At 37.8% G+C, this 23,787-nt stretch overlaps 1 protein-coding gene across 1 annotated transcript; it reads left to right on the top strand.

Annotated features, from left to right (window-relative positions):
• Positions 1–1,707: 1,707 nt before the first annotated feature.
• LOC116507401 (adenylyltransferase and sulfurtransferase MOCS3-like) lies at positions 1,708–21,830 on the top strand. Its single transcript, XM_032215499.1, has 3 exons — positions 1,708–2,222; positions 19,093–19,201; positions 21,242–21,830. Exons 1-3 carry the CDS (start codon positions 2,052–2,054, stop codon positions 21,526–21,528), a joined length of 567 nt encoding a protein of 188 aa, XP_032071390.1. The 5' UTR covers positions 1,708–2,051; the 3' UTR covers positions 21,529–21,830.
• Positions 21,831–23,787: the final 1,957 nt, after the last annotated feature.

The raw sequence follows: 23,787 nt of genomic DNA, 5'->3' as shown, positions 1-23,787 counted from the left end.
TTGCTATGTGAAATTTTCTCTTGCTTTTTCCTCAGAAACCTCTATGGTTGCCTGTTTGTTCATTTACTCATTCCATTTGTTTAGGCAGCCATCTCAAATCAGTAACTCTGGATGGCAAACAGTCATAAAAAACAATTTAAACAGTTAAAATACAATACAAAAAAACAAATTAAATACAAATAGCAATCAAGAGATATTATTATTCATTGGTATTAACATTGGTACCGTGTTTCCCCAAAAATAAGACAGGGTCTTATTTTCTTTTTACCACCAAAACGTGACTTTATTTTCGGGGAGGTCTTATTATTTTTGAGGTGCAGGAAGTGGCAAGTGTGGTCACCTCATGGCTGCTGCTGTGTTGCAATATTTTTGGGGAGGGCTTATTTTAGTACATGCGCTCAAAAGTCTGATTGGGCTTATTATCCAGGGAGGTCCTATGTTTGGGAAAACAAGGTATAAACACAAGGCCCTTCACATACCCAAGACCCCAATATAGGTCTTCAATGCCTTCCAGCAGGACTATCCTAATCTTTGGAGGAAGAATGTTACAAATGGTATTAAAGTGTTAGGATTATAACTAAACACAAATAGTTAACTTATGGTGAGATGCTATGTTGACTATGTTATTCAAATAATGAATATGTTATTTCTAAAATGTACGTTTACTGAAATTTGAAACAGAAGTATGATAAAATGGAATGGGTTTTTTTTGGTTACACATATAAATGAAACAATGGGAGAATATGTGGCTGAAATGGTTGAAATGTACATTATTACAAAGAATTTTTTTATAAAAAAGATGTTAGTATATTCAGTGGAAAAAATTCTAGAATGTATAAAGGTATGTTGAATTTATATAGGAAATGTGGGGACATTTGACTATGATTGATGGACATATAAAAAATGTGAACATTTGATTCAATTACATACATTTATTCAGGAGATTTTAAAGATTAATATCAATGGAAGCCAGAGGTGTTTCTTGTGAAACTGATTGAAAAAAGTTGGAAAAAAGTTACAGAATCATTTTTATATGTGATAATTACAATTAGACTAATATATGCATATCAATTGAATAACTTGACCCTGCCCACAATGGAGGAATGGATGGTGAAGATGATGGACTTGCGGAAATGGCTAAATTGACAGCTTTGGTCGGTGAAAAGACATCACTTTTATTAAGTTTATTGCCATTTGGAAACTCCTTTTGGAATTTTTGTGTGAAACAGAAAAAAAAACTTGGATGTTTTTGTTAACTAGAAAGAATAGAAAACATGAAAGTAATGTAATCATTAATTTACATTTATACTTCAGAATTTTTCTGAATTTTTGGTACTTATTTCTTTATTCTAAATATTAGCTTTTGTTAATTTTTATCTTTCATATTTAAAATGCCACTAAAAAATTAAATGTCCAAAATGACAGATTTAGTCTTCCTCTATCCAGCCTCTGACATGTCAACAACTGTGGAGTTAAATCTGTTTCTTTCCATAAACAGGTTCAAAGCTTGATTAGCATGGTTTTAAAGAATCAGTGTAATTCAACAGAGCCTCAAATTTGGTTGCATTGAAGAGGAGAGTATTACACAGAAAAATCATAAAATTACACTGGTTGAAATTCGCCTCCCTCAAAAGTGCAGGAATACTGTCTGTAATGCATTAAAATCAAAATTAGTACCTTTTGTTTTAGATCTCACCTTTTTCCTTTTTGGCTCCTCCTGTTTTTAAGTGTTCAAAGGGCAGAGTGATTTCAGATTTCAGGTGGCAATGTTAACTTTTTACCGTGACTGTGTCTCCTCCCTTTGCAATCATGTTTTTTATGTACTATTCGTCCAGAGGTCGAATTCTGAATGCTTGTAGGGAAAGAGAAGCAAGAGGCAGAAATGAAACAGGGCAGAGACAGACAAACCACTTAAAACATATTTTATACATATATTGACTAAAGAGGTAATCTTTGCTATCAAAATAGTTTGCAAATTATTTTTTTTCCAAGAATTTTTGCAAATAAACTTTTATAGCTAAAAGTTCTTATTCAGTAAACCTCACAAGCCAATGGCTGACCAATTTTTAAAAGACCTTGAAGATTCGGGTTTGAGGGAGCCCTCTGAAATGAGACCTTTGGTGATCAAATGGATTGAAGAGCGGTTTCCAGGAGTCGAGTCAATACCAACACAAACCCTCCAACAGTGGATGGAAGATAAACCGGGAGAGCTTCTCCTTCTTGTAAGTTGCTTTCTCCTTTGCTGAATCATTATTTTTTCTGTTGGATATGCAGAAAGTTTTCCAATATGTTAGTAAGATAAAGGTCATTAGGCTATATCAATTGATAGGACAGTCCTGTAAAGCCACCATGTCACATGAAATACTATGCTGACAAATCTTTAGTTTTTTTTAATTTCTTTTCTCAGGTTGATTCATATCATTTCTGTAACCTACCAGCATTCAAGTTTCCTGGTTTTATTTTCTGAGGTTTGGTAAAACAGTATAAAAATTGTCAGGAGAATGGACCTGTAGAGATAGCAATAGCACTTAAACTTATATACTACACCATAGTGCTTCATAGCACTTTCTGGGCAGTTTACAATGTCAGCGTATTGCCTCCAACAATCTGGGTACTCATTTAACTGACCTCAAAAGGATGGAAGGATGAGTTAACCTTGCTCCTGTCAGGATTGAACTCTAATCTGTGGGCAGAGTCAGCCTGCAATACTGGATTCTAACCACCCCATCGCCCAAGGACGTGCAGACAGGGGAGGCAGGGGAGGCGGGGCCTCACCAGTGTCATGAGGAAAAGAAAAGAATAATTAAAAGGAAAAAGACTAAGGTAGTTGCTGCCAGACTCCAGAGTCACAATGGATGACTCTGAGTCTGCTTAGTGCTAACTGCTGGGGGAGGCGAGAGAACTACAGGCCTCCTTTGCATAAGGAATTTTTCTCCTTTTAACCCTTGCTCAGAGTTAAGCAAGGGTTAAAAGGCGAAAAATTCCTTATGCAAAGGAGGCACGTGGTTCTCTGCCTCCTGATCTGGCAGTAGCAAATCGTGCCTAAGTTGCCTTTTTATTTAATTTTTTACATTTTCATCATGGCGGGCAGACAAGAGGAGAGTTGAAATCCACAGCTGGAAAAGGTATGTGGATCGGACGGAGGGAGGGGGGGAATTCAAAATTATTGTAATTTAATTTGTAATTTTTTATTGTGAGGAATTTGTGTGTGTGTGTGTGTGTGTGTGTGTGTGTGTGTGTGTGTGTTTCTTTCTTCACAGAGGTGGGGTCGGAGGAGGCGGGGGGTGAGGCGGCGGAGCGCGGCAGCAGCAGGGACGTTCTCCCCGCTGTGTCCGACAGGCATCTCATGTTTATGTCCGTCATAAACACGAGACACCTGGCCTGTCGGACACAGTGGCGGGGACGTTGCTTCTTGCGACTGCCGCGCTCTTGCCTCACCAACCATAATCCTCACCGCACGTCACTGCCATTGCCAGATACATGAGAAGCTGCAATCTTATTCTCGCAGGGAAAGGAGGACTTCTTTTCAAGCGGCAGTCTAACCAAAGAATCCAATTAAAAGCTTTAGACCCTCCAAACTAAATATCTTATTTATAATGCCAGGTCAGCTACTGATTAAACAGTTAAAGCAATGTGTAAGTAAACATGAATATGGAAGAACATAATTTCAGAGTTGCCCAAATCTCTAAAAGAAAATTTCAAAAGAAAATGCAATGCTCCAGACAGATCACAAGAGGGCAGTGGTCTGCTACTATTCCCCAAGTCACTATAAAGAGTCTGGAGAACGTTCAGATCAGATTTCTAAAGAAAAAATGTATCTTTATCAACATACACTGAAAAACAATTGAACAGTGAAAATAACTTGTACAAGAAAATAAAGGAAGTAACACTTAGCACACCACAGAAAATAGAAATAAAAATCTTACTACCAATGGCTGGATTATACCAGTACATTTTATCTATTTCTACATTCCTGAGGTGAATAGTTCCTGGTTCCGTTTTCTGGCCTTCCAAATGTTCATCAGTGTCAGCAGGGAAAAATATTGTCTCCTCCTTTTCCATCTTTTCTCCACAGACTTTTCTATTTAAAAAACAAAATGTTCTCTACCTTCAGTGGAGGAAGGGTCTGGGATAACCTGTATGTGACATAGTGCAAGTCTTTTGCATACAAGATGTGAATTGTGAATCTGAGTCTGCAGTTGTCCATGCAGGCTAAATTCACAGGAACATACTTGATAAAAGTGTCATCATCCTGAAATGTATTATAAAAACAAAGCTGAGAGGGGGTGGCTTGAGTTAATCTCCACCAGCTCCTCTGAATTACTCTGTGATTAGTGGTGCAATGGTAGTCTGTGGAAACTGCATCTCACTAACCAGAAGTTCCATCCAACAGTGCTGATTTATCTGGTTAGCTGGATGGCAAGAACATTAACACTCTTAATGTATTCTCCATCCCACCACTGCGTAGTCTTTTTTCCGAGTGATGAAAGAAATGTCCTTCTGGGTTCAGCTCCAAGTGGGGAAAAAGACACTGGAGACATGGAGGCTGCTTGGAAAGATGGTTTATTGTGGACAGGACCACATGGCTTGAGTCCTGAACAGAAAAGGTGATCACATGCTTTAATGTTGGTGGAGAAGAAGAGAAGGGCTGAGGGAGGGGCTTGCTAGGCTTTTTATAACCTGTTCAGTCCCACCTCTCTGTTTCCTGTTCCTGTGTAAGAAATGTATTCTGATTGGTTGTCAGACTCCCATGGGGCCATGCAGGGGCAACTCTCTAGGCTGTGTTTTGAATCCAGGTTTGGTTGAGTTCTCAGATGCCAAGTGGTCAGTTGAGTAAAGGGGCAATATTATCATGCCTTAATCCCTTCCCCCTGGAGCTGAAGTAGAGAAGTCTTTATTATGTAAAGGGATTAGCTTGGCCTTCTTAATGGCCCATTGACAAAGTGGGGAAGGGCAGGAAGCTACAGGCAGCTATTCTCTCTTTTAAAACATGTTTCTTTCTTTTCACATCCAGAGAAATATTCTGCCTTTTCAATATTTCCTAGGATATTTCATTTTTCTGGGAGAGGGCTGGGTGATAACTTCCTACACGAGTTAGCCAGAATGGCTTCTGAAAGAAATACAGTTAAATTTCTAGATATGGCTTGTCTTGAGGGATTTCAGAGCCATCGTGAATTTGCAGCCACTGTTATCTGGCCCACACATGCAGTGTAGAACCCATGCTGGATTTGGTTTGCTGTTGTTAGACCTTTAAAATAATCCAGGTCATGAAACAGTCTGCACATGTCTTCATGGAATTATACTTTGCTGACCTAGGCTATAGTAACAGAATCATGAAAGCCTGGTTGTATTTGCCCATATCCCAGTGATTTAGGGAGGAGTCAGTCTGAAGCTCTTTCTCACACTCTCTGTTTCCTGGGCTTAAAGCACATTTTTGTGACTATAATCTCTGTTTAGCCTCTCCCAACTCATCTCTCTAGTTCTCTATACATGTTTAGCTAGAGTGACTCTAGCTAAATTAGAGAGATCTAATTTAAAAGATTTCTCTGTAACTCTGTTGTCATGAGTTGATGGCTGCCATACATCTCTGCAGCAATTGAGACAGCTAAAATGTCTTAGTCAAAAAATCTGATGGATCTGGTTTTCTAAAAGTGTTTGAGAATTTCCATCTTGTTTGTTATTAAAACTGTTGGATACAGGCTGAACTGTAGAACACAAAAATGAGTAGGTAAGTGATTCTTGTAACATGTTTCCTCTTCTAGTAGACCTAAGTAGATGCCTTCAGGAGTACAGAGCAAAGAATCAGATAGGTGGAAGCTGCAGCACAGGTGAAAGTCATCAAAAATGAAGCGAGGCATATTTAAGTCTCGTGTGAAATCCTATTCTATGACAGTAGATGCAAAAGGGTTATTTCTTTGTATCTATTGATTCAAGCTCTACAAGGCTGATGAACTCAGGAAACAAGAAACACTGGGATTTTCAGAAAGATCGTTATTGGCAGGTAACATAATAGAACCTTGAAAGACTGTCAGGGCCAGTGGCCTGCTCAACATATACCGAGCATGAGGAAGGAGTTACTCTGAGCCTCTTTCTCACGCTTCCCCCCCTCCCCTATGCTGAGATGCCTCTTTTGCAATAGCCCTATTTCCTCCCCTACTTTCCCAGAACCTGTTAGACATTCCAGCATTGTTATGTCTGCCCAAAAGATGCCAGTGATGCTTTTTTTGTATTGTGCAGTATCTCTTCCATCAACATGTTTCAGGGAAGACAACAGTGAGAAGCTCACAATGAGCAATTTTCACAGTCCTTTGGGGACAAAGTTGAGCAAGACTTGGGGTATCAGGACAGGAGAGGGCTGTACCCACTTGCTCAATTCTTGCTCCACCCAGCTGATTAAATCAAACAGTGTGCCTAGCTCATGGTTAAGGGAGATGTGTTTCCTTAAGTGTCTGATCCATTAAGCCTACCTGCTTAAAAGAAATCTTATTATAATGTCTTTACTGAAAAAGGGCTTTTTGTACCCAGAAGATCTCTGTAATTATAGACCAACTTCAAATATTCCTTTCCTGAGTACGATGATCAAGGAAGCAGTGGCCTTCCATACACAGATAGTCCTCAACTTACAATGGAGTCTGTTCATTACAGCTGCAAGTCATAATTTCATTATGTAAGGTGTCCGCAGAATCACTTTGCTTAACAACCCTCATTCCTGCTCTCCCAAATGCAGCCATTAAGTGACCAGATGGGTCATTAAGCCTCAGGTACTTCAGCAGTGGGGGAGTCTTGGGAGTCTTAATGCAGGCTCAGGCTTGCACTGCACTACCTCCCCAGCTCACATATAGCCTGCTCTGGGTGTCCCAAGGCCTCCCCTACCCCGAGGCACCCTGTGTTTCCTTTCTAGCCTCTGGAAGCAACCATCCCACCACACAGCTTCGTACAGAGTCTAGGCTGCAGGGCTTCTTCCCAGAAGTGGGCACCCTTTCCAAATGGCTTCTGCTTCAGGGACAACTACATAGGGAGGCTGAGAGGCAGAGCAGTTTGTCCTCTTTTGCCAATACAATCTCTGGAGCTTAACAGTTTTTAAAATGTATTAAATTAAGTGATTAAGGGTAACTTTCAGTTTCATTAATATTTTTCAAAGAAAGGGGTTTTTTTTGGTCAGTTTTAAACTAGAGTTATCCCAAAGAATCAGATTCTCATGACAATTGTGGTCACATTTTTCTTATTCTTACGTGTGTGTGTGTGTGTGTGTGTGTGTATGTGTATATATATGTGTGTATATATATATGTGTGTGTGTATGTATGTATGTATATATATGTATACATATATATATGTATATATATATATGTATATATATACATATATATATGTATATATATATGTGTGTGTGTGTGTGTGTTTTTGTGCTGATAAATAAAGGGAGACTAGTATAGATCTATTTCAAGCTATTTAGCTCTCATCAGCTAGCCATATCTGGTTCAAATCCCAGTAAGGGTAGGGCTAGCTGATGAGAGCTAAATAGCTTGAAATAGATCTATACTAGTCTCCCTTTATTTATTTATCAGCACAAATAAAAAAACACAAATATAACAAAGGCAACAGTAAAAATATTGGGTTTCTGTCGTGATGGACTCTTGTGACGAGCCAATTGACAGACGATGGAAGCAGTTAGCCTTTGTTATATTTTGTTATTAAAACACACACACACACACACACACCACACACACTCACTCACACACACACACACACACACACACACATATATATATATATATATATATATATATATATATGTTTTTTTTATTTGTGCTGATATATATATATACATACACACACACACACATACATATTTAGTGTTACAACCCCTGGTATGCCCCAATTATGGACGGAAGCTAATATTGGACAGAAACCCAATATTATTACTGTTGTCTTTGTTATAGACAACACAAATATAACACACACACACACACACACACACACACACACACACACACACACATATATATATATATATATATATATATATATATATATATATATATATATATATTCTCCCCCCCCCCTTCTCTGTGTGTGTGTCTCTCCCTGCCTCTCTCTCATTTATATGCTGCCCATTTCATTTTCATCCATCTCTTAATAGCACGTATTCTGTGCAGTACAGTTTCAAATATTAACCTCTTCCAAACAAGATACATTGCTAGAAATATCACCAAGCTTTTTTTAATCTGGAGAAAAAAATATTACCACAAATTATTTAATACCAATTGGTAAATACTGAATTTGTTCCAATTTTTGTATATCTGGAGTATTTACAGCATGGCTATACCATCTCTCCAAATCTATTTAAAAGGAGCATTACATATATCAACAACTTATGTTCAGTTCTTATCCCCTGAATACATTGGATATCACCAGACTGTTTTATTAATGTTAACGTTTTCAGCATCATTATTTTATTTGCCAAAAAGAAAGAACGTATATCAAAATGCCATATTAACAGTATTCTGAAATGACATTTCATTGCATTTCATTTGCATATTTGCATTATCAGTCCTGCTTTTCTTCACTACAGTATCTGGATTTCTGTTGCTAATTTCTCAAGTTTCCCTGTACTTGTCAGCTTCACTTGCTTTCCTCCTTGACAGAAGAAAGGTAGTTTCAGGGAAATGATAATAGGCACCCAGAAACAATTGACAATGAAAGTGGAGGCATATAAATTTAATAAATGAATAAATTATTGTGGGAAGGAATTGCTGACTTCCAAACCAGACATACATATGAACTTTCCAAATCCATTAATTTAGCCATTGTGTAAGACAGTGTTGGACTAGGTGGTCTGATAGGCTTAATAGGATTAATTCATCAAAGCTTTCCTCACATTCGTATATTCTTCTGTTGCCTAGCAGTTAATTTCTATCAGCTACCCATTCAGCAATACCTAGCTAGCATAATCAGGGCAGGATCTGTTTTCCTCCTGCCAACTGCTATTTTTGCTTTAATGGCTTCCCATATATTTCTTGAATTCACGTGATTCCAAGTCAGATGCGGGAGAGGACAGGCAACTATCCTAAATGCAGACAGTTGTGAAATCAGATCTATCTCAAAATGCATTGCCCTTGGCGACACTGCCCCCTCTGGCTTCTTTAATATTGATAGGCGACACATGTGAAAGGGGGGATATGTGTTGCAGCTGTTTCACCACATAGCTTCTCCTACAATGCCTTTTCAACCCCACGCCTGCAAAACCATTGTGGGACGCCTGGCGCAAGTTTTGACAGATGGCTTAGCTTGTCAGTCTTGCTAGCCATCAAAAGTCATTGTATAGTCATTATCTCCAAAGTGATAACGTCATTAAGAGTAACAAGTTGCTTAACAAGTGCAGCTGTGATGCATCACTAGCCCATTCCCTGGTGTTTATGGTGCTACTGGTAGCTGAGAGCTTATGACAAGCTCCCTAGCATGCAAATGATCTGCTTCCTGGAACATTTAAAACAGTCCTCTTCAGATTACACAAATACTTCAAGTGGTCGAGTCTCTGGACTTTGTAAAGTGTTTCATTTCCAAACAGAGGACATTTCCTGTTCTTTCTTCACAGTAAGGTTCCCAGCCTGGCTTGCTTGAATTTACTTGAATAAGGTGTAACTGCAAGTCCCAACATAAGGGGAGGGGTGAAGGGAGGGGATGAGAGTGTCCTCTAGTTGCCTGTAGGTAGGTAGAACTAGCAAAAGCCTTACAGCATCCTGAAATGAGAAGTGTCATGAAAAGGGCTCAGTGAAAGCCACATTAAATTTGGGGGCAGTCAGATCAAAAATAGCGTGGCACTCTGCTTACTGAACCAGATTCTCTTGCCTAAAGAGGTTAACACAACCCTTGTGGTTAACCACAAAGCCCAAATGCAAAGCTTCAGTTGACATTCCTTTGCTGCATTATTTTTAAACTTTCCATTTATAATAGCAGCCTTGAAATATCCATCTGGACTTTTTTTAGTAGTGGTTTTGTTTATTTTTATACAATGAGCTGTTATAAATGTTTCAACCTATAATCCTACACAATCTATTGGTTCATTTAGGAAACAAGATACAAAACCTTCTAAAAAGGACTTATTCTTAGTTTTTGTTTAAAATGAAATTGTAACTTTTAGTTAAGAGGCTTTAGTGGTTAGCAAACTCTTATTATCACAGCAAAAAGAATGGAATCCCTCCCCAGTAAACATAATTTCTGGGTTAAAAGGAGAGAGTAAACCACAGATTCACTTTCAATCCTGATTTCTTTTTCACATGAGAAGTCAGTGCCCTGTAAAAGACTTCGGTGAAACAGAAAATAAATGTTGGCATATCATTCCTGCCAATCAAAAGCTGGAAACATTTTTTTAGGGTGGGGGAGAAAAGAAAAATCAAATAGTTAAATGTAACTCAGCATGCGGATCTGAGATAGCTCAGGAAGCATGGATGGACTAGAGGTGGAGATCAAGAAGGTGAGGGAGACCTGCAGTTCAGATTCTTCCCTCCTCTAGCAGCCATTTGGGAACCATTCCACCTGTGGAAGGAAGGAAGGAAGGAAGGAAGGAAGGAAGGAAGGGAGGGAGGGAGGGAGGGAGGGAGGGAGGGAGGATGGGCTAACATTCTTGTGGCCAAGTATGCCATGGCAGCAAAAAATAAGGTGTCTGGTGGCCTTTTAATAAAATATATCAGCTAGAAAAGCTGCTACAGGACTCCCCTAAATTTTTGACTAAAGGTTGCCTAAGTTGAAAAGAGAACCTAGAAGAAGAAAATGACAATCCACTTGTGCCAATGTTATCTTCTGAGTCAAATCTAACTCTAGGGAGTTTTTAATTTTACCTTTATTGCTTTCCAGATGTTCATCAAGATGCATTATAGAAAAATAAAAATAAAGAGAAAATGCAATATATGTAGTAATTCATTTTGCCTGCTGAAGTATTCAAGATAGTGAAAACTGAATAAAGTCAAATGCCATTTTGACTGCTTGGATTATACGCTGCCCTTTGCTACCAGCCTACTCATTTCAGTTCTGTTCATTTCTCTTTTTATGCATCACAAAGCTCAAAACAACAGTTTGGTCATATCAATCAGAATAGGGCATTTATTCCCAATTTAACATGCTTTGAAATACTGTCTTCCTTTTTGACCGATGCCCCATATTTAAAATTAACATTCTATGTGAGGCCAGGATTGGTATCTCCTCTTTCTTTTGAACTGCATAGGATTTTCACCCTTTTTCTAGTTAGCAAGACCATGACTAACTTCGTAAGTGATTATAAAGTTTGTCTTTTTATGATAAGACCTGATGTAGCTGCTTTCTTGATATCCTGTTAGCCGGAGAATTTGACTATAAATCCCTTTCCATTTTTTTTTCCAGGAGAATCATGAAGATATTTGTGTACAGTGTGCTCAAAGTTTGGTATATTTCCTCCAGAATTTCCTATGCACTCTTCAAATCTGATTCTACTGTGACTAATTTTTGATCTTCAAAACTATCAGAGATATTGCCAACTATAATAATAATCTGTTGTTGTAATAATAATAATAATAATAATAATAATAATAATAATAATAATAACTCCGCCGTTGCCGGTCCCAAGCCCGGATGAGAAAGGAGGAGGGTTGGGGTCAGGTTGGCATCTGGTCCCGTAAAAACCCCCCCGCCAACCCATACAATATGGTGAAAAAAACAAATAAGAATTCCATACCGCATCGGTCGTCGCGCGGGTTAACAAGGGCCGCGTCGGATGTTGGGGTCCCTGGACATCCGTCGACAAGTGGGCTACAAGTGGACCAGCCAACAAAACGACAAAAATATAGTGCAGATGAAAACCGTGCCATAATGGCCTGTTACTACAACTCAGAGCCAGAAAAAAGAGGCTATTTAAAGCGAATGTATGAATTATGGAAACAACAATATCCAGATTCAAATGTTAGTGAACAACGACTAGCAGATCAAAGGCGATTTATTATACGGAATAAAGTGTTTAGTGAAGTTGAACATGAGGAAATTCAGGCAAATTGCAAAACCCAAAAAACAATATCACAAGCGGAAATAACTGATATTCAAGACACAACTAAAGACATTATAGTAGAACTCCCAGAAGAAGCTCTCAGGGAGGAAATAACATCACCACCACTAGAACCAGTTATCACTGAACCAACTGATGAACTAACTCAAAAACAAAAAGAATTGAAGGATAAGATCATGGAGCATTTTCTGCTTAATGAGGAAAGGCAACGTTTACCATCACTAAAAACTGTGCCTAAGAAAATTTTGGCCCCTATCATGAAAATGGTTAATGCAGTGTTTTCAACAATTGAACCGGGATCCATCTTGGAAACCAACCAGTTAATGTACAGCGCAGCTGTAATAGTCACTAATGAACTAGGCATTAAAATTAAAGTACCTAGTCACACAACAGAAAAAGCATCAAAGCCAAAGTGGAAAATCCGTTTAGAACAAAAAATCAAAAAATTAAGGGCAGATGCTAGTAACTTAAAGAACATGCATGAGCAACGGCTTAAAAACAACAAAATCATAGATCGGCTAATCAGACGATATAGATTGGATACAAGAAACATCAATGAAGCTGTAGAGATTGTAAAACAGCAGATAACAGCAACAGCTAGAAAAATTGAAAGATATGAGGCACGAATCATCCAATATAAACAAAATCAGCAATTTCGATCAGACCAACGGCGTTTTTATCAAAGTCTTAATGTAAATGGTGACACCAAAAGTGAAAAACCAGAAAAACAGGCCACAGTTGAATTCTGGAAAGAATTGTGGGAAAATGCAAAGGACTACAACAAGGAAGCAAAGTGGATACATGACTTTGAGAAAAGCATTGGCAACAAGCAAATGCAAGTATTAGAAATAACAACTGAGATGGTCAAAAATCGAGTTAAAAAGGTAAAGAATTGGACATCACCTGGAAAGGACCAATTACATGGTTTCTGGCTCAAATATCTGACCAGTTTACATGCAATATTGGCCAGGCAACTGAATGAAATTTTACAAAAGGGCCAAATTGATGAATGGTTGACAACTGGAAAAACATACTTGATTCAGAAAGATGCAGCTAAAGGAACAACACCTGAAAACTACAGACCAATAACATGCTTGCCAACAACCTTCAAATTACTCACAGGCATTATTGCAGATAACATGATGGATTATTTGGAAACAAACAACATCTTGCCAGTAGAGCAAAAAGGCAACAAAAGAAGGAGCAGGGGCACCAAAGATCAGCTTCTAATTGATAAAATGATATTAGAAAATTGTAAGAACAGAAAAACGAACTTGAATATGGTCTGGATTGATTACAAAAAGGCATTTGACTCACTGCCACATAGTTGGATCATAAAATGGTTAGAAACAACTGGTATTAGCAAAAATATTACATCCTTTACTGAAAAGGCGATGAAACAATGGAGAACTGAGTTGGCAGTAGGGAATGAGATCTACGGAATAGTTAATATCAAGCGAGGAATTTTCCAGGGTGATTCACTTTCACCTCTTCTCTTCATCATCGCAATGATCCCACTATCAGTAATCTTAAAAAAAATGAAATTAGGCTACCAAACAGCCAAAGAAGCTGAAAAAATTTCACATTTACTATATATGGATGATTTGAAACTCTATGGAAAGTCAGAAATAGAAATCCAATCATTGACAAACACAGTCCGAGTATTCAGCACCGATATTTCAATGCAGTTTGGCATGGAAAAATGTGCCACTGTATCCATAAAAAGAGGCAAAATCACTGCATGTGAGGGAATTGAAATGCCCAATGGCCAACTAATTAAATGCAACGAAAATGAAGCCTACAAATACTTAGGCATTCTGCAGTTGGATAACATCAAGCATGGAGAAGTAAAAACTATTGTCAGGCGAGAGTACACCAACAGAGTTAGGAAAATTTTGAAATCTAAATTGAATGGTGGAAATACAATCAAAGCCATAAATACCTGGGTAATACCAGTTATAAGATACACAGCTGGTATAGTTAACTGGACACAAGCTGATGTGGACATTTTGGACCGAAAAACCAGGAAACTAATGACAATGCACTACAGTTTACATCCACTTGGTGATACTGATAGACTATACCTGCCACGAAAATCAGGTGGCAGAGGATTATTACAAGTGAAGCAAACAGTTGAAGAAGAAAAACATGCACTGGCTGATTATTTAAAAGACACCCAAGAACATCTATTAATTGAAGTAAAGAACAAAAATCTACTGAAGGCCCAACAGACGAAACAAGAATTCAGAAAAGATGTGATAAAATCAAGAATGGAGAGTTGGCAGAACAAAGCACTGCATGGCCAATTTCTGGAAAAAATAAAAGATAAAGTGGACAGCGAACAAACTTGGTTATGGTTAACAATAGGTACATTAAAGAAAGAAACAGAGTCACTAATCCTGGCTGCGCAAGAACAAGCTATCCGCACAAATGCCATTAAGGCCAAAATCGAAAAATCCTCTGATGATGCCAATTGCAGACTTTGCAAAGAAGCTGACGAAACTGTTGATCACATACTCAGCTGCTGTAAAAAAATCGCGCAGACTGATTATAAATTGCGGCACAATTCAGTAGCACAAATGATCCATTGGAATTTGTGCAAAAATTATAATATTAAAACAGCAACAAACTGGTGGGAACATCAGCCTGAAAAAGTCACAGAAAATCAGATGGTCAAGATCTTGTGGGATTTCCGTATACAAACCGACAAAATACTGGCGCATAATACACCAGACATCACACTGGTTGAGAAAAATAGGGTCACAATCATAGACATCGCAATACCAGGTGATAGCAGGGTCGCCGAGAAGGAACATGAAAAAATCGCAAGATACCAGGACTTAAAAATCGAAATTCAACGACTATGGCACAAACCAGCAGTGGTAATTCCAGTGGTAATTGGCACACTGGGTGCTATTCCAAAAGCACTGGAATTACATTTAAAACAGTTAAAATTGACAAAATCACCATCAGTCAAATGCAAAAAGCCGCACTGCTTGGATCTGCACGCATATTGCGAAAATACGTTACGACGTCCTAGGCCCCTGGGTGGGGCCCGACTAGTAACCAATGCCAAATCCGGCGAAACAACTGGCCGCTGTGATACAATTGTATAATAATAATAATAATAATAATAATAATGCTGCACACTGCACATTGTAACCAATGCCAAATCCGGCGAAACAATTGTATAATAATGCTGCACACAATCAGGATTTCTACCAAATGCTAGACTAGGGGGATTGGGTAGTTTACAATTTAGCCATTGTCATAGCATGGTCATTACATTAAGCAATAATATTTTTATATATTTGGGCACAATAGTTATGTGAATACAGAAATTATGCTTCATTAATTTAGGCTAAGTGTGTTAAGACTCAGCAACTTTGTTTCTCCTTTTAAACATGGGAGAATCTGTCTTTTGCAGCATTCCTTGTACGTTTTTTCTATGGTTCATAGCAGCAAAATGCCTGGAGCAAAATGTAGGCTACTGTAGATGGAAGTATCTTTCTTGGCATATGTGTATAATCATACATATGCCAAGAAAGATACCTCCATCTACAGTGCATATATGTCTATGAATAAACTGGAGCAGGATGTAATAGCTTTCTCCAAATTATCTGTTGTTTTTAGTTGCAAAGTCATGATGTGACCCCATGGACAACGTTCCTCTAGGCCTTCATGTGCTCTACCATCCTCTAGAGTCCATTTAAGCTCACACCTACTGCTTTGGTAATTCCATCCAGCCACCTCAATTTCTGCTGTCCATTCTTCTTTTGCCTTCAATCTTTCCCAGAATTAGGCTCTTTTCCAATGAGTCCTTCATTCATTGAGTGGTCAAAGTATTTGAGCTTCATCTTCAGGATCTGGCCTTCTAATCCAGGGTTGATCTCCTCTAGGATCACTGGTTTGATTGCCTTGCAGTCCAAGGGACTTGCAGAAGTCTTCTCCAGCACCATATTTCAAAGGCCTCGATTCTTTGGCGCTCAGCCTTTCTTATGGTCCAACTTTCACAGCCATACATTGCAACTGGGAAAACTATAGCCTTGACTATATGCACTTTTGTTGGCAGGGTGGTTTCAAGATTATCTAGAAATCTTCAAATATATTTCTAGCATATGTCCTGTAAAATGTGTAGAAACACCCCCAAAAATTACTTTCAACCAGGTCATAGAAGCAGGGTGTGCATGCAAGATGCTTATTTATAACCACTGGGATGTAGCCTGCAATTTCTTTACTCTTCCTCTGTCATTACACATCAACAGCTGAAAGATCATAGGGAAGCGCTGCCTGAAATGATGCAGGGAACATACTTGATTAGAGATCTGAATGTTCTGCCAGTTCTGTTTTGGGGAGTCATAAGGAACAAAAGTGATGAGACACAATTTACAAAAACTCCATTGTATAACAAGTCTAGTTTCTTAAATTGCTCTCTTGAGCTACTGTTTCAATCAAATGATTTACTATCTCTTGATTCAGTTTTTAGTCTGAAGATGAAACATTAAACAGCATCTGTTCACACAACATCTTGAATCCCCAACTAGCCTACTACATTTTAGCCAACAAGGTGGCAAAAAAGGCAACTTGGATGGTCATCTGAAAGTTTGGCATAGGGTATAAACCAAGAAAATTCATTAATTGTTAAACATGGATCATGTTATAAATACCTATCTGGCTCAAAGAAACAACCTTTCCCCCTCACATTTGTAGCAGTTGTGAAGCTTTACCGATCTTCTAGTAACCATAGCCAGTTCAGTGGGTTTTTTTTAATGGGTCACTGATTAATACTTGGGCAGAATTCCTATCTTACACCCTTAAAGCAGTGCTCCATTCAGTTGGGTGATTTTAGTTCTGCTAAAATGAACCCTTCTTATTCTCCTAGGCATCAAAACTGAATGCTGTCGTTCTGGGCAAACCTAATCAGTTGCTTGATTGAGAGCCATCTCAGCAAAAACCAGTAAACACTGTTCAAAGGGCTCCATTACTGCCTCTCTTTTTAAAATCTCAGATCTCTTTAGGCTACAGGTACAATGATACAGGAAGAAGCAGGAGAAGGCATAAAATTACAAGAAGCAATACATGTGTCCATAATATTGTGTAAACAGAACTGCATTGTGCCCGAGAACAGGAATACGTTTCCTGAGTGGAATTGTTTTTTAAAATTATACTGATATAATTTGCTATCTTTACCTTTGCTTTATTGACTTGATTGAATTTCATTGATTGTTATGAGCTTCCCAGACTTGTTGAGAGTTGGGCAGCACATATTTAATAAATTATTACAGTTGGTCTCACAATCAGCCAGATGTTTAGACTGGATTTGGCATTTTTATCCACCTATCAAATCCTTCCCAAGACCTGGAATAGGCAAATCTTGTTTGATGGTGTTAAAGGTATCATCACAGGATATGAACTGTTCCAAGTAAATCTGCCTTTTGCAGTTGATTGATGATGATTTTGTCCATGCTGATGGTATTCAAATGGTGCTTCAGTTGATTTTAAGTGATTGCAACAAGGCACTTATTACTATTACTACTATCTTTACTTTCTTTTGCTACAGTCATTCCACTTTTATTTGCAGATCTTTTCTTTTCACAATTTTCTTCATTTCTTTATCTTCTATTCTCCTGCTCTGGGTTCTGCTGTGTTCACTATCCAGATATCTTTGTTTTTCTTATTGACAATCGATAAGTCTGGGATGCTATGTGGCAGGTGTTTGTCTGTTTGAATTCTAAAGCCCTAGAGCACTTTAGGTTCTTCATTTTCTATCACCCATTTTCTATCATTCAAGTTCCTATCACCCATCTCCTCCCACTTAGAAGATCACACAAAACTTTTGCACTGTATAAAACTGCTTCCTAGCACGGACCTGTTGTCTTGGGAATCAAGTGGCTGCAGTTATATATCTCAGACATGGATATGATTTGATTGCTTATTTGTACCCTATGACTATCATTAAGTGTTGTACCTTATGATTCTTGAGGAATGTATCTTGTCTTTTTATGTACACTGAGAGGAGCATATGCACCAAAGACAAATTCCTTGTGTGTCCAATCACACTTGGCCAATAAAGAATTCTATTCTATTCTATTCTATTCTATTCCTTTGTTTATTTTGTGGTCCCACCAGTTCTTGCTTGCAGGCAAAATGTATTTCTTGCAGATATTCCAGTGCATCATTGTTGCTACTTTTTCATGCTCTTGTCTGTAGTCAGTCTGTGTGCCATCTTCTTGCAGCAGCTTAACCAGGTGGTCGACAGTTATTATTATTATTATTATTATTATTATTATTATTATTATTATTTATAAAATTTATATGCCGCCCAATCCCAAAGGACTCCGGTCTGCTTACAAAAAAGAGAAAGAAAGAAAGAAAGAAAGAAAGAAAGAAAAACAGTTTAAAATCGCAACACCACATACATTCATTCTAATCGGGGCTGGACTTCAACTATTCAGCTTCTTTGCCGAGGTGGCACTTGCTGTCTGTTGCTGTCTTTTCAATTCTGGCTTTGTATGCATTTGTTCTTAAGAATTGGTCTTGTGTAGCCAGAATTAGTCTTTTTTAAAACTTTCCTGTTCTTAGCCATTGCCAGGTTATCTGATTTATTATGTATGTTCTACTAATACTGAATTATTACTATTTACAGTTTATATCACAATTTTTTTTCTATCTGAAAATGGAAGACTATACTACCGATTTTTTGCAGGAGATGCCCAGAGAACTAAAAAAAAAAAAAAAGCACCAGGGGGTTGAGGGTATCTGAAAATTGTTTTTTCCAATATAATATATAATTTGCAAGCTTTGCTGTTATCTTGGAATCATTCTCCACTAGCCTACTTTTGCTGAGTTACCTCCTTACTTAAGCAGACTGGAAGCTTGGTAATCTTTGGAGAAAAAATAACCAGACTTATGATATGTCTTTCTTTTACTCCATCTTCTTAAGCAGTAATCCTGCTGTCAGGAAGGAACACAAAGAAAGGGAAAAGATGGGATGGGGATTCCCTTGGTGATTCTGCTCAGTCCTTTCAAGATTTTCATTTGCTTATTCCTTTGGTCTTAGGATACTCGAAGTCCAGCAGAATTTGAAGTCAGCCACTTGCCGGAAGCAATCTTAGTTCCTCCTGAAACGGATGCTGTAAAGGAAATTTTCAAAGCTTGGTTCCAACAAGGTATGGTAAAAAAAATATATCTAGAAAGCATTGGCCTGCTTTATGAAGTTTTCAAATGAACCGGGCTATACCAGTGTTTAGACACATGATCGAGATATGCTTAAATACTATTGAGACATTCTTCATCAAGCAGAATTGAATTTCTCCCTTAAATCCTCCATGATTTCAGTTGTTGTATACTCCTAGATTTCTAAAAGGTTATACGTATACACTATGGTGCAAAAGGCTGAGAGTTGGAAGACTTGGAAAATTCTCTTTTTCATTGCAACAATATGGCCAGGAACCAGGCTATTGGCCATGAAGGCTTCTAGCTCCATAATGGTTTGCCTAATATCCTATTTCTGCCCCCTCTCTCAGGACCTTTAAATTCAGTAAAAATTATCCGTTATACTTTCCTTTTTACTTCTTATGGTTCTGCCATATATAGATGTTTTCCTATTGCTCTCTCATTTCTTTCCTTTTGCAAACAACAACAAGAACATGACATTGGCAACTCTACTCAACTGGTGAGAAAAAAGATCCTGAATCAAATTGGCCTTCTTTAGTTTTTCACAGCACACTCTTTCTTCTGACTCCTTCCTTTCTATTTTTGGAAATATTGTCCTATCCTTATTTCCCAGTTCCTGAACTCAAGCAAGCCATTATATCAAACCATTTGCTATAAAAATGTCAATCAGCATGTTCAGTGGGAGAAGCGTACTTACGTATATGTGTAAAACAAGATTTTGAATGGGTGAGTGAATAAAAATGTGAGTGACTGGTAATAAGGGTTGTTCTCACATGTCAAAAGTAAACAAGCTGACTTAAATGAGACTGTGACTACACTAAGAAATGGATGAAAAGTATATGTCTGCCTAAAAAGAATAATTTCTTCTGGTTCTTTTTGTAAAGCCAGCAGAAAAAAAATCACAAGTAATTTGAATAGAATAGAATTGAATTGAATTCTTTATTGGCCAAGTGTGATTGGACACACAAGGAATTTGTCTTTGGTGCATATGCTCTCAGTATACATAAAGAAAAATAAAATAGTATACATTCATTAAGAATCATAAGATACAACACTTAGTGATAGTCATAAGTTACTAATAAGCAATCAAATTATACTAGGAAACAAATAAAACAATATAAATTTTAAAGATACAAGCAATATGGTTATAGTCATAAGTGGAAAGAGATAGGTAGGAAGAGAAGAATAATAGTAATACAGTCTTAGTAGGTAATATGACAGTGTTGTGGGAATTAGTTGTTTAGCAGAATGATGGCATTCTGGAAAAAACTGTCCTTGTGTCTAGTTGTTCTGGTATGCAGTGTCCTATAAAACAATTTACAAGAGTGAACAGGCACAGCTAGCTGATTTAATTTAGTTAGAAGAATATCTGGAGTGATGGTATCAAATGCTGAGCTGAAGCCTACAAAGAGGACCCTTGCATAGGTCTTTGGAGATTCAAGATGTTGTAGGATGTAGTGCAGAGCCATATCAATAGCATCATCTGTCGATCTATTTGCTCAGTATGCAAATTGCAGAGGGTCTAACAGCAGATCCGTGATGGTTTTCAAGTGGGACAGCACTAGCTTTTTATAAATTTATGAATACTACTTATTATAAATTGAACTGACATTTGATAATCCACAGTCAGCCGGAATTCTTTCATAATAGCTTCTTAACTTTTCTTTAATAAAACTTCCTTATGAGAAGTTCCTGGTTTCTGTGTGTCTGTTTAATTAGCTCTTGTTCTAGCCAGCTTGAAGAAGCTAGAGAGAATGAATGAGGACTGAAGGAGAGAAAAGTATGGAAAGCTGTTGGTATAAACTAGCTTTAGCTATATTTTCCTTTTTTTAAATCCAATTTTTCCCTTATGCTTTTAATTTATTTGGTTTACTTACTTTTTCTCTTTTTAGTATCCTGCATAATTTTGTTTATGCCAAAAGAGAACAGTGTGATATGTATCAGCATATATAGCTATGACACTAATTACATATATATAGCTATCGTATATACATATACCTGTGAGTAAGATTTTTATTTTTATTCCATTTCAGAAAATGAAGGGTATCATAGACACATTGTTTGCTACTGCACTGTGGGCTACCGATCATCCATGACAGCTCAGCTCCTGCGTGACTACTTGTGCTGTGAGACAAATCAACATTTCATTACTTCTTCCATGATTTACAATCTTCAAGGAGGTTTAGTGAAATGGGCCTCTGAAAAGAGGTGGATGGTAGACCAATATAACAAACCATCATCCAAAATGCATCCCTATAATGAAGTCTGGGCAAAACTCCTAGAGCCAGAGTTCAAGGTGGAGACTAAAGGAAACATTTAAAGATGGTCTTGAAACAAAAATATTCCAAGCTAGGACATTAATTTCAAAACAGCTTATTTCTCTGAACATTCAACCTGAAAAAAAATATTTTAAGGCCCTTTAATCATTCCAAAAGTGGTCCACAAGATAGCCACAGCTCCATAAACTTCAGAATGAAATAGTTAAAGAATTGCACCAACAAATAATTGGGAAGACTAAACCTCTGGTCCACGTGACTAACCCAGATAGAATCCTGCAATATTATCCTGGGACATGTATGTTTGCCTTCATTCATAATAAATTTTCAGCCAATTTGCCTATCATGCTTGTTGTTTGCTCCGTTTGCTGCAACTTTTCCTTGATGCTGTTTCTGAAATTCCTACAAGATTGGGTGGCATATAAATTTATTAAAAGTTAAAGTTAAATTCCTGAAAAAATATTTCTAAAAATATGATAGAACCCTCACTTGGAGGCTACTGATGCAAAATGTTTTTATATGGCTAAAAATCTTAGGCTCTTTAGTTTTACATAATTTTACAAAGCAGCTTGTTGGTGAGGAGAATGGTAACAATTTTCTTTTTTTTCTGTATTTCTTTTACAATAAGTAGGTCTTTTATTAAAAAAAATATGAAAATACTTCAAAGATTTTTTAAAGAATTTGCTTGGCAATGGTCTCGAAGAGAATTTCATTTTACCATCCAGCTAAAAAATTACCATTAAAAGTAGCACATTTTTGTGATAGCCATATATTCGCCTTAGCATTTTTCTTCAGTCTTCTGGAGACAATATTTCTTTGAGGATACTACAAATATTTAACTCATATCATCTATGGTTCTCTATTTTGCAAACCTAGATAATAGGTCAATATAGTAACTAAGTTTAAAAAGTTGTGAATACAGCCACAATCTCCAGTTGTAGGTTGTTGGATCATTTTGGACCACTGACTAGGTAAGGCTTGGACACTACCCCACAGTAGATTATGTTTTGGTGTTTGTGCAACGTAATTGATCAGGACTGAGCTAAATCTGGGTCTCTTTTGTATTAAAACCAACTTTTTTTCCTGCCCCTGTCTGGGCCCTGTCGTAGGCATAACATGTTATCCTGACCTTGACTCAGTAATGTGTATTCTGCAAATCTGATTTTGGCTCAGACTATGCCTTCTCTCCTGCTCCTGCTTTCTCTTTAGCCCCAACCAGTTGATGTCTCTTCTTTGCAGTTCTAGGGGGGGAAAAACATGTCTTAATATATGTCTGTTTACTGCATTGTGCTTTTCATTTTGGCTTTTTGCACCGTGTGAATTGTCCGTCTTCAATGTTGGCAGCTTGAAGATGCATGGACTTTAACTCTATGAATTCCCATGCAAGCCAGCATGGCTTGCATGGGAATTCTGGGAGTTAAAGTCCACATATTTTCCAGATGCCATGGTTGAGAAATGCTGCTCTTATTTTATTTGATTGAAAGAACATTAACAAACATCACGACATTGCTGGGTCCATAGAACATTCAAATCCAGATCAGTTAAACATTTAGCAATGCATTTCCCCGACAACCTAAGCTTCATTATTGTTAACTTTCACTAGACTTTTTATGAGTTAGCATGTAGTGCAAATAGAGCTGGTTTCTTTTTGAGCAAGATACCATCCTGTGTATTTTGTGTTGAACGCTTTGGTGTGGTGCCTGTGTTAACAATTACCAGAAACTTACCAGGTAAAAAAAGGGTAATGAAAGTTTCTTAACGCAAACAAAACTTTTCTGCAAGAACTTTAGTGAGGCAAACATCCACAACAAGGAAATGAAAATGAGACGGTCTTGGCTGGACTTTGGCTGTCAGAATCTTCAATATTAGCCAATCCAAAAGAATGCTGTTTTTTTTCTTGTTCAACAAACACTTTTGTCTTTTTTTCTGATATTGAAGAATCTGTTTATCCTTCTCCCTTGCTGAATAGCTAATGGAAAAAAGTCACAAACCCAGTGGTGAGTTCTCACCAGTTTGGCCCAGTTTGGCTGAACCAGTAGTGGTATGGCACCTGGATCGCTACAACTGGCTGTGACACAGGCCTGCCACGCCCCCGAACTGGTTCCCTCGTCGTCGTCGCCATCTTGTTTTTTAGTTCTGCGCATGCACAGAACAATTTTAATTGAACTGCGCATATGCATGCAAAGCACGTGCAAGAGTGAAGCGTGCGAGTGAGCGAACTGGCAGTAAAGCCGGGAAGAACCCACCCCTGCACAAACCACTCCAGCCATACTAAAAGATTTGCTGGTTAGGGAATTCTGGGA

The sequence above is a fragment of the Thamnophis elegans genome, chromosome 4 (genome assembly GCF_009769535.1).
Source record: "Thamnophis elegans isolate rThaEle1 chromosome 4, rThaEle1.pri, whole genome shotgun sequence".
Lineage (NCBI taxonomy): Eukaryota > Metazoa > Chordata > Lepidosauria > Squamata > Colubridae > Thamnophis > Thamnophis elegans.
This window is presented reverse-complemented; position numbering and strand designations above follow the sequence as displayed.